The sequence below is a fragment of the Capra hircus genome, chromosome 5 (genome assembly GCF_001704415.2).
Source record: "Capra hircus breed San Clemente chromosome 5, ASM170441v1, whole genome shotgun sequence".
Taxonomy (NCBI): domain Eukaryota; kingdom Metazoa; phylum Chordata; class Mammalia; order Artiodactyla; family Bovidae; genus Capra; species Capra hircus.
This window is the reverse complement of record NC_030812.1, coordinates 64,505,590-64,518,118: the sequence shown is the minus strand read 5'-3', so window position 1 is coordinate 64,518,118 and position 12,529 is coordinate 64,505,590. Positions and strand designations below refer to the sequence as shown.

General features: G+C 37.4%; 1 protein-coding gene across 2 annotated transcripts in view; it reads left to right on the top strand.

The window, feature by feature from the left end:
• CCDC53 (coiled-coil domain containing 53) overlaps positions 1-12,529 on the top strand; it is a 56,810-nt gene that overhangs the window by 34,064 nt on the left and 10,217 nt on the right. For both annotated transcript variants that reach the window (XM_005680526.3, XM_005680525.3), the window contains exon 6: positions 545-609. In XM_005680526.3, coding sequence (XP_005680583.1) covers positions 545-609 — 65 coding nt within the window. The remainder of the gene's footprint in view (positions 1-544; positions 610-12,529) is intronic.

Sequence of the window (12,529 nt, the reverse complement as noted above, 5' to 3'; positions counted from 1 at the left end):
TGTTGTTCTTGAGTTCTATGAATTCTTTATATATTTTAGATACTAACCTCTTATTAGGAATATGATTTGCAAATATTTTTCCCACTTCATAGGTTGTCTTTTCATTTTGCTGATGTTTTCTTCTGCTGTGTAGCTTTTTAGTTTGATGTAGTCTCACCTGTTTACTTTTAACATTGCCTCTTAATCTCTAGGTATGATTTCTGTAAAACCATTACTAGACCCATGTCAAGGAGCTTTCTGTGTTTTCTTCTGGGAGTTTCATGGTTTGGGGTCTTTACATTTAAGTCTTTAACCCATGTCAAGTTAGTTTTTATGGGTGGTACAAGATAGTGGTCAAGTTTTATTCTTTTACCTGTGAATATCTAATTTTCCCAGCACCGTTTATTGAAGAGACTCTTCTCCACTGAGTATTCTTGGCTCTCTTGTCCAATATTAGTTGCTTGGGTTTATTTCTGGGCTTTCAGTTCTATTCCACTGGTTTATTTGTATGTCTTTATGAAGGAGGCATATTTAATAATTGAATTTTCTTGTGTTCTTTGTTTAGGGTGTTCCAGTGATGGCAATAAGAAACAAAATGATATCAGAAGGACTAGACCCAGATCTTCTTGAGTAAGTAGTTCTTCTGATATAATGATATTACTATCAAGGTGTTGAATTTATCAGTCTTCATAAAAACATTTCAAGCTCTATATATGATTTTCCTATACATTGTTTTATGGTCAAGGAAACCTCCTCCACAAATAATGTGTCTGCTATGTTTAAAAAGTGAAAAATCTATGCTATACTACTAAAACTAGCCTTAAAACAGTTGAGTATTTTCAATAAATTGGTGATGAACCTGTATATGCAGAAGAGATGGAAATTGATGACATTTTTGTTCCACAGCAGTAGTATCCACAAGAAGCATTGTTCCTTTTCTTTCTGTGAGGCATTTTTTCTCTCCATCCCTCCCCATCCTCTTTTTCTTAATTTGTTGTTGTTCAGTCTCTCTGCAGTTTTTTGTGTATAAAACCTTAGTATATAGAAAATTTACTCTACATGACCTAGGTTGAGCCAGATGGGAAAATAAATAGAGTAAGTCTATGGTAATGGTTATTATGGAACTAGATATTGTTTGTGTGAGTTTTATAAAAAAAATTTTTTTTAAATGCTGAAAAGTTGTGACTCAGAAATTTGACAGTTATTTATTCCATCCAGGCAAACCTGGCTACACAGCTCATCCTGGATAAGATATATCTTAATGGATTATTCAGAACTATTCTCTTTTGCAAGTATCTAGACACATGTAAAGAGTCTTTCCAGTTTGGGGGTTTTAGTTCATCCCAATGTATTTAGCTATGTTAGCTCTCCAGGCATTCATACTGTACTAGCAGTATACTTTGGAATTCTTCTTGGCTCTGAGCCCTTCAAGAAAATGTATGCATTTTTTCTTTCATAAATGCAATCTTTTTCTCATTTTATGTTTCAAAATATGAAATTTAAAAACATATTTTGAAGTCTAGAAGAACAGATTTCCTGCACGTATCTCCATTTAGTATATATTTCAGTAGCAAACAGTTCAAGTACAATCGTATGGATTGGTAATTTGAACCAAACATCTCCAGGATATTTGGCATTTGTTCTGGAAATTGTTTCTGACACACTTTAAAAGCAGATGGATTGTGACACATACTTTAATGTGAATTGAACATATGGGTCCAATCCATTTTGGTACTCATTGGAATATATGTTGTAAATATATCTAACATTGACCATGACCCCTTTTTTACTTCTGGAAATACACAGTAGAGCTTCTGTACTAACAGAGAGCTAAAATGACCTTTAAAATGATAATTTTTTCTCTCTGGAGAAAATGTAATAAATGGGAAACTAGCAGCCCTGTTAGCATTAGCATATGCTATTTCTCCATTCCCTCCACCCCCTCCTGGCTGCATTGCATCCCCTGCCTATCCTAAAACTCCTTCATAATCCTTTACTTCAACTGGCTAACCACACTAACAACTTGAAAGTCACCCTTGATTCTGCCCTCCTCCCTTCCCCTCACTATGTCAGTCACTGTGGTTTTCTCATTTTTAATCTCATATCTGACCATGTGCCTCCATGCCATTGCTGTTTAGTTCAAGCCCTCATCATTTCTCACCTGATTTATTTTAATTGCTCCTTTTGGGTTTTCTATTCTCTTTCAGTCCGTCACTAAAAACTTAAGTGGATGTCTTCATATAGTTCATCTGTTCATACATACAAGTCTTCCTGTGACTCTCTGCTGCCCCTAACATATGCTCTGACATCTTAGAATTGCAAATAAATGCATTTATCATCAAGACTCTGGCTTCATCTCTTGCTAATCATCCATGCATCCCTGTCTCTTACAGCTGTAGCAGACTACTTATATGGTTCTCTGACTGTACCATTTTCCTGGTGTCTTTGAAAGTTTGTATTCTTCCCCATGGAACTTCCTTCCCCCATGTTATTGGCCAGGCTGAGTTGATATTCTTTAAGATCCCATTTAGGTATCACCTTTTTAAGAAGTTAGTGGATGACTACCAACGGGAGAACCCCTAGGACCTCCAGTACTTTCTTGATGTATCTCACTTAGCAAGTTTGAGCGCACGTCATTGTCTGTAAATGTTGAGAAACATTCAGCTGTAAGGTGGTGCCAAGTTTTAGAGTAGAATTCCAGTAACAGTTAACATTGTCTTACAGAAAAGCTGCTCCTCAACCACAGCCTGGAGCCTGAATTCTGACCCATTACCTCATGAGTACATGCCATTGGTCACAAGGGGCACTGGTTGGAGTAGGGTGACTCACTATAACCTATCACCACTACAACTAGAAAACCAGCTGCAACTACATTTAGCTAGATATGATAAGTGGAATCAACCACCTTGTTAAAGAGGACTTCTGTCACTTTAGGAATCATGTTTACGTAAAAGTTAAGGAGCCTTGGTTTAAGGGGAAAGTCTGAGATGAAGAAAATGCACCATCCAAGGAAAGAGTGTGCTTTTATTTAGAATATTAGGTACATATTAAGCCTAAGCCAAGAACTTTGAGTAAAGATGGTTCTTTTCTCTTTTAAAGTATAAACATAAACTTTTTTTTTAGCCCTAGGTAGTGAGACAAACTTATGTAACTGTAGGAAGAAGTAGTCTAAATCTGTTTGCACTGAACAAAGAGTAAAACTGAAGTTAATATAGGAATAAATACTGATCAGAAAATACACTGTTACTCAATTAGCTTGTGTTTATAACAGTTTGGAAACTAAGAGTATGTAACTTTGAACCAAAACAGTTTACTTGATAAGGGAGAAGAGAACCTGGCTATTTTCTTACAAAAATGACTATCACTGAATTTTAGAAAGTCTATAAAACTGAAAAAAATGCCAGATAATTACCAAATAAATAGTATTTGTTTGCTACTTCTTAGTGATTATTTAATCTTCTTAAAAATCTAAGTTTTTAAAAATGATGATAGGGCTTATATAACCAAGACTTAGTTCTTAGTTCTAGCTTATAAAAATTAGTTCTTAGCTTGTAAAAATTAGTTTTAAAAAATGCAGTGAATTAAAAAGATATGTGAAAGAGTACCTTTGTCACGTTTGTCATCATACACACAAGTTGATGCAAAGGAAAGAAAATAGAAAATTTTCAGGTTGATCTGTTTTAGAAATACAGAACAGATAAATCATGCCTTATAAATTTTTTCAGTCAATACCTAGATTCTCTTACCAAGAAAAAGGAAAAATGTTTCTCCCTATCCTATTCTATGGCTTCATTTATGTCCCATAACTAAGGTTACTATTACTAGTAATTACTACTTTTACTACTCTAAGATAAATAGCCTCTGAATCTGTCTAGCAAGAGATGAAATTCGTGATGGTTAAGTCTCAGTCTAAGGCAGACTTTAGAAATGGTCTGTTTGCTGAGGTCCAGATTCTGTCCTGCTCCTTTCTAGCTGTATGACCCTGAACTAATTACCTAATCAATCTGTGCATCCGTTTCCTCGTAAATGTGAAATAGAAGAGTTCACCCTTTATAGATTCATTCAGACTAAGTAAGCACTCAGCACAGCTCTGAACAAGCAGTAAATGTTCAGTAAATGTTAGTTGTGATTTATGAATGTTTTAATGGAAGAATATGTAGCAAGTTCTAAACAACTGGATTTACCAGGCTCTCAGATCACAACTTGTTTATAGTCTCGTAGTTGCCTGTATACCATTGTGGTCTCAACACAGACATATATAATGTACACAGAGTAATTATCCTTTTGAGTTATATTCTCTGTTTTCCCAAACTTAAAAATCTGTATTTTCAACTTTGTAGTAAAGAACAGACTTCTGAAATTTAAATTTAACTGGTCACATTCTTAATGTTAGTAGGAGAGTACAGTTTGCAGCATACTGATTTGGCTGAAGAAATCAAGTTATGCAGGCTTTAAACAGAACCAGCTAAGTTGGCATTTGTCCTGGATATATCTATTCAAAAGACATTTATACCCTTTTCTCAGACTGTGCAGTGACCATGATTGTGGTTGCCAGGAGTAAAAGTAACCACCTCAGCCTACTTACACTGAGATGAGAGATTTATTAGTGATAAACAAAAGGATATTGGAAAGAAAGAAAACTTTATTTAATTATATTCAAGGCATATCCAGCAGAGTTTCCTGCCCTCTAAGGGAATTCCTTATCTGCCAGTGATTTGCCTGTCTCCTGCTACCAAACAACATAATGGATTTAAGGTTGGATTTTGACTAGTTGAGCATACAATTGATCTCAGTTCCCCATCTGAGCAATTCCAAAAACAGGTTTTTTTATTTGTTCCATTTTTCTGGTTCTTGCTTAACTGGTATTTCATTCAAGGTAATTACCAGTCATTGGTGACAGAGGATGAGACAGAGGGGCAACAGAGGATGAGATGATTGGATAATATCACCTACTCGATGGACATGAATTTGAGCAAACTCTGGGAGATAGTGAAAGACGGGGAAGCCTGATGTGCTGTAGTTCATGGGGTCACAAAGAGTCAGACATGACTTAGCAAGCGAACAACAACCAGTCCTTGACCACTGGCTGGCATACTGACTAGAAAGAAGTATAGGACAGGAAAAAACAATGTCAGAAAACTGTGATTAGTCCACTGTTGGAGACTTAGATCACAAGAGTCAGTTCAGTTGCTCAGTCGTTTCCGACTCTGCAACACCATGAACCACAGCATGCTAGGCGTCCCTGTCCATCACCAACTTCCGGAGTCCATCCAGACCCATGTCCATTGGGTCAGTGATGCCATCCAACCATCTCATCCTCTGTCGTCCCCTTCTCCTCCTGCCCTCAATATTTGCCAGCATCAGGGTCTTTTCAAATGAGTCAGCTCTTCGCATCAGGTGGCCAAAGTATTGACATTTCAACTTCAACATCAGTCCTTCCAATGAACACCCAGGACCGATCTCCTTTAGGATGGACTGGTTGGATATCCTTGCAGTCCAAGGCACTCTCAAGAATCTTCTCCAGTACCACAGTTCAAAAGCATCAATTCCTGGGCGCTCAGCTTTCTTTACAGCCCAGCTCTCATATCCATACATAACCACTGGAAAAAACCATAGCCTTGACTAGATGGACCTTTGTTGACAAAATAATGTCTCTGCTTTTTAATATGCTGTCTGCTGCTGCTGCTGCTAAGTCACTTCAGTTGTGTCCGACTCTGTGTGACCCCATAGACGGCAGCCCACCAGGCTCCCCCGTCCCTGGGATTCTCCAGGCAAGAACACTGAAGTGGGTTGCCATTTCCTTCTCCAATGCATGCAAGGGAAAAGTGAAAGTGAAGTTGCTTAGTCGTGTCTGACTCCTAGCAACCCCATGCACTACAGCCTACCAGGCTCCTCCATCCATGGGATTTTCCAGGCAAGAGTACTGGAGTGGGGTGCCATTGCCTTCTCTGAATATGCTGTCTAGGTTGGTCATAACTTTCCTTCCAAGGAGGAAGCCTCTTTTAATTTCATGGCTGCAATCACCATCTGCAGTGATTTTGGAGCCCCCAAAAGTAAAGTCAGCCACTGTTTCCACTGTTTCCCCATCTATTTCCCATGAAGTGATGGGACCGGATGCCATGATCTTCATTTTCTGAATGTTGAGCTTTAAGCCAACTTTTTCACTCTCCTCTTTCACTTTCATAAAGAGGCTCTTTAGTTCTTCTTTACTTTCTGCCATAAGGGTGGTGTCATCTGCATATCCGAGGTTATTGATATTTCTCCTGACAATCTTGATTCTAGCTTGTGCTTCTTCCAGCCCAGCATTTCTCATGATATACTCTGCATATAAGTTAAATAAGCAGAGTGACAATATACAGCCTTGATGTACTCCTTTTCTGATTTGGAACTAGTCTGTTGTTCCATGTCCAGTTCTAACTGTTGCTTCACAACAGTGAGAGATAAGAGATAATAAAAATATTGAAGAAGCAGTGTTAAAAACAGTTGGGGTCTGCCAGTGTCTAGCAAGTAAGAAGTTAGGGGAGCTATTGGGATGTAAGAACCCCAAGATAAACGGCAGAAACCCATCTTACCTAGGATAACTAGCTTTCTTTTTCTTTATCATATTAGGCATTGTGTTGTTTCTCTGGCTGGGGAATCTGCTTACCACAGCAAAGAACAGGTATACCTGCCTTGATGGGCATTCAGAATAGAAAAGACCAAACTGTGTGTAGTTTGAGTAAACGTAATGCTGAAATAAGTCTTACTAGTTACTGTAGTCAAAATTGTCTTTTTTTTTTTTTAACTATCCCAAATGTCTTTATATAGTCAATGTAACTAGTACTTTGGCCACCTCATGCGAAGAGTTGACTCACTGGAAAAGACTTTGATGCTGGGAGGGATTGAGGGCAGGAGGAAAAGGGGACGACCGAAGATGAGATGGCTGGATGGCATCACTGACTCGATGGACATGAGTCTGAGTGAACTCCAGGAGTTGGTGATGGACAGGGAGGCCTGGCGTGCTGCGATTAATGGTGTCGCAAAGAGTCAGACACGACTGAGCGACTGAACTGGACTGAACTGAATCTTAGTTCAGGAATTCAGTGTTTGGCTGTTTCCTTAAGACCACTTATTAACTGTTGCATAGGTGGCTCAGATGGTAAAGAATCTGCCTGCAACACAGGCAGACCTGAGTTCAATCCCTGGGTCAGAAAGATCCCCTGGAGAAGGGAATGGCAACCCACTCCAGTATTCTTGCCTGGAGAATCCCATGGACAGAGGAATATGGTGGGCTACAGTCCATGGGGTCAAAAAGAGTCAGACATGACTGAGCAACTAACACTGAGAACAACACTTATTGACAAGTATCATGTGACATTATAACTGTGTGTGCTATAGTTGATATTGAAAAGTGATTTGAATAACTATCATACCCTATCCCCACAACCCTGCTACTCAGCAGTATTTGCTCTAACCATGTTTTTGGCACTTCATCTGCTTTAAATTCCACTGTTTTAAATGGAAAGAAAATGAAAAATATCTTTAAACTATTTACCTACATAAATAAATGTTTTTCCAAAGAATATTTATAATGTTTGCCATCAAAGTGGTTTTGATTTTAAGCACAAACGTAAATCTCTTTTTAATGAAAACAGATCAATGATATTTATATCTTAAGACTCCTTTATGTACAGGATCACAGAAACGTAACTCGAACTAGCTAAAGTAAAAAGGGAAGTTATTGACTCACATTCCTAAGAAGTCTAAGCAGGACAAAGTCAGGGTCACAGCACCATTATTGCTGGCTGGTTGGTATTTTCTCTCACCTGTACCTCGGTCTGCCTTTAATCAAACATGGCATAATAATCCACTTTTCTCCTACTGCTGATAAGCTTCCTCCTGGAAAACAAGGAATTAGCAAATAGTATATGCTTTATATTTTAAATGGCTGTAATATTGCTAGTTTCACCAACTGAAAGGAAAGAGAACCCCTTCTCCACAGTCCATAGCTCATTTCTAGGGAAGCATTCTCATTGTCCCCGTTTGGCTTATGAGCCCTCCCTTATGCCAGTCTCTTTACAGAGAATGATTCTCCTGACCTGCCAGTCCTGGACTATGTGACTGAAACAAGGAACGGTATAAGGAAAGGATGAAGACAGCAGGGATTGTGGTTGACAGTCTTGTTTATGTAAATGGGAGAAAGATGACAGAAAAACATGCACGCAGCATCCTGTTTGCTAAAAAGTACTGATTTGTATATGGTTAGTCCTTTCGGAGAAGGCAATGGCAACCTACTCCAGTACTCTTGCCTGTAAAATCCCATGGGCAGAGGAGCCTGGTAGGCTGCAGTCCATGGGATCGCTAAGAGTCAGACACAACTGAGCAACTTTGCTTTCACTTTTCACTTTCATGCATTGGAGAAGGAAATGGCAACCCACTCCAGTGTTCTTGCCTGGAGAATCCCAGGGACAGGGGAGCCTGGTGGGCTGCCCTCTCCCGGGTCGCACAGAGTTGGACACAACTGAAGTGACTTAGCAGCAGCAGCAGCAGCAGTCCTTTCCTTTCTAAATTTTGGCTCAGTTTTAGCTGAGGTCAACCTAGTAATCTTTGAAAATATCTCTTTTTAAAGAAATTAAACAGTAAGGAGTTTAAAGTTAAGCTTTAAAAATTTTGCTTTATACTAAGACTTTTATTGATAATCTTAATGCCACAAATTATATAAGTATGCTTATTAAAATATAGCTACCAAGATAACACCAAAGATTGAGATTTTTAAAAATATATACATGATAAATCATGAATATGACTTCTTATTTTTTTCTGCATTTTGCTGACGTAGTCATTTTTAGTGATTCATTTATATTGTTTAAAATACTGAGAGTATTATGAAATCTTCATTTCCACAGTTTAGTAGTGAAGTGTGACTAGTAAAGTAGCAACCATTTAAAACATATCTTTAAAACTTCTTTCTGTGAAAGAAAATTAAAAGGTATGCATGCGTGCTTGCACACACACACACAGAATCAAGCCAGAGCAGTTCTGATTATTAAAAAGCCAAATACTATTCCCCCTAAGAATATTAATATGAATATCCAGGCTGGAAATGTTGTTAAGAGTTTTATTATTACATTAACATTTTTAAAGCTTTATAACTTATAAAATGTTTTCATGTATTAACCTCATTTGATTTTCACAATTTTTGAAGTTTTTTATATAACAAAAGGAACTCTAGTATGTAGCTTTTCTTTTGTTTTCATAGCAATTACAATTCAAAATAGCTTTAAATTTATTTTAAAAATGAATGAGGGCAAGCAAAAAAGTATCAGTAAGAATATGAAGAAATTATAACCCTTGTACACTCTGGGTGGGAATGTAAAATTATATAATTGCTATGGAAAACAGTATGGCAATTTCTCCAAAAATCACTTCTGGGCATATACTCAAAAAAGTGAAAGCAGAGATTCAAATAGATGCTTGTATACTCATGTTCATAGCAGCATTTTTCACAATAGTCCAAAAGTAGAAACAACCCAAATGCCCATCCATAAGTGAATGGATAAACAAAATGTATTATCTGCATACAATGAAGTATTATTAATCCTAAAATTGAAAACAAATTCTGATACATGGTACAATATGGATGAATCTTGAAGACATGATAAATGAAAGAAGACAGTCACAAAAAGACAAGTATTGTATAATTCCACCTACATGAGGTACCTAGAGTAGACAAACTCATAGAGACAGAAAGTAGCGGAGTGGTTGTCACAGGCTAGAAGGAGAGAGAAATGAGGAGTTATTGTTTAACTGGTACAGAGTTTCAGTTTCGCAACATGAAAAGAATTCTGGAGGTTGGTTAAGTGGTGATGATTGCACAATACTGTGAATGTACTCAGCACCACTGAACTATACACTTTAAAATGGTTAAGATGGTAAGTTTTATGTTATGTGTATTATACCACAATAAAAGAAATGAGAAAAGGAAGAAATGAACAAAGAGAATAACAAGTGTTGACAAGGATATGGAGAAATTATAACTCTCGTATTCTGATGGTGGAAATATAAAATGATGCATTCAGTGGGGAAAACAGTTTGACAGTTACTCAAAAAGTCAAACATGGAGTTAACCAGATGACTCAGCAGTTCTACTTGAGGTTTGTACTCGATTATTCTAAACATACATTCACACTAAAACTTGTACACAGATGTTCCACTAGCATTATTCATAACAGCCAAAAAGTAGAAATAACCTAAATGTTCATCAACTGATGAATGGATAAACAAATTGGTATATCCATGCAATGGAATAATATTCGCCATAAAAAGGAATGAAGTACTGATAAATGCTACAACATGGAAGAACCTTGAAAACATTTTATTAAGTGAAAGAATCTTGAAAAAAAGGCTAAATATCCTCAATCCTATTTATATGAAATGTCCTGAATAGACAAATCCATAGACGCAGAAAAGTAGATTCATGGTCATCAGAGGATGAGGGTGAAAGGAAATGGAATGTGTCTGCTAATGAGTTTTAGGTTTCTTTTTGGAGTAATGAAAATGTTCTAGAATTAGATAGCAGTAATGGTTGCACAACCTTGTGAATATACTAAAACTCTAATTTGTAAAATTTTAAATGGTGAATTTTATGGTATGTGAATTATATCTCAATTAAAAAAATAAATGACTTCTTGAGTGTCCATCAACAGATGAATGGTTAAAGACTTGGTATATATATCCAATAGAATATTATTCAACCATACAAAAGAATGAAGTTTTGCCATTTGGATGGACTTGGAGGGTATTATGCTAGTGAAGCAAGTCAGGCAGAGAAAAACAAATACTGTATGATACGACTTATACATGTGGAATCTGAAAAATATCAATAAACCCTAGTGAGTATAACAAAAAAGATGCAAACTCGCAGATATAGAGAACAAACTAGTGGTTACCAGTTGGGGGAGAGAGGTGGTAGGGGCAATATCAAGAGGGGATTAAAAGGTTCAAACTTATATATAAGTAAGTTACAAGGATATATTGTACAGCACAGAGTATATAGCCAATATTTTATAATGACTATAAATAGAATATTACCTTTAAAAATTGTGAATCACTGCATTGTACACCTGTGTCTTATATAATTATGTACACCAACTATACTTAAATTTTTTAAAAAATGACTTCGTAAAACTCCTAGACTTAGTTGTGTGATTTCACTGAAAACTGACATTTCATATAACTTCTCTGCACTCTCCACCTATTGTCCCTACCAAATGACCTAATTTCATCTACTGTTTTACCCCAGTTACTTTTCTGCACCCTACCTACCAAAAGATTTATAGGTCCCAAACGCACTGTGCTGCACCATCCCTGTTTTTCTTTATTCAGAATGCTCTCATCCCCACTTATTCCCACATTTTCTGTTTCTGACAAATTCATGCCTATCCCAACACTCTTCACAAGTGTATTCACCTTTCTTGAGTTTTCTGTGACTAACACTGAAGTGAAGTGAAGTGAAGTTGCTCAGTCGTGTCTGACTCTTTGCGACCCCGTGGACCAATGCAGCCTACCAGGCTTCTCTGTCCATGGGATTCTCTAGGCAAGAATACTGGAGTGGGTTGCCATTTCCTTCTCCAGGAGATCTTCCCAACCCAGAGATCGAACCCGGGTCTCCCGTATCAGTAACGCTAGTAGAATGAATTACCTTTTCCTTTCAAACAAGTGTAGTTACTACAACTATATTTTGTGTATCACACTGTATAAGAATAGTTTATTTCCTTCTGTCTCCCCCACTAAATTATCAGCTTCAGAGCAGCAACTACTTATTGTTTCTGTACCTGCAGCACCTAAAAACTTTCTTGGCCAAGTAGTAGGTACATGATAACAATGAGAATTATAATCATAATAATAGATAGCCATTATTTAATATACCTACTATGTGCCACATGACAGACCTCGACAGCATATTAAAAAGCAGAGACATCACTCTGCAGACAAAGGTCAGTATAGTCAAAGCTATGGTTTTTGCAGTAGTCACGTACAGGTGTGAGAGTTGAACAATAAAAAAGGCTGAGCACTGAAGAATTGATGCTTTCGAACTGTGGTGTTGAAGACTCTTGAGAGTCACTTGGACTGCACAGAGATCAACCGAGTCAATCCTAAAGGGAATCAGTCCTGAATATTCATTGGAAGGACTGATGCTGAAGCTGAAGCTCCAATACTTTGGCCACCTTATGCAAAGAGCCGATTCATTGGAAAAGACTCTGATGTTGGGAAAGACTGAAGGCAAGAGGAGAAGAGGACAACAGAAGATGAGATGGCTGGATGGCATCACCCACTCAATGGACATGAGTTTGAGCAAATTCTGGGAGATATTGAAGGACAGAGAGGCCTAGCATGCTACAGTTCATGGGGTCACAAAGAGTCGGGACACGACTGAGTGACTGAACAACAACAATGTGCCACATATTATTCAGTGTATTTTGCAATTAGTAATTCATCCTAATATTCACAACAATCCAGTCAGTCAGTTGGGTACACAGACTAGTTAAATAGTTTCCCCAAAGTTGCTCAG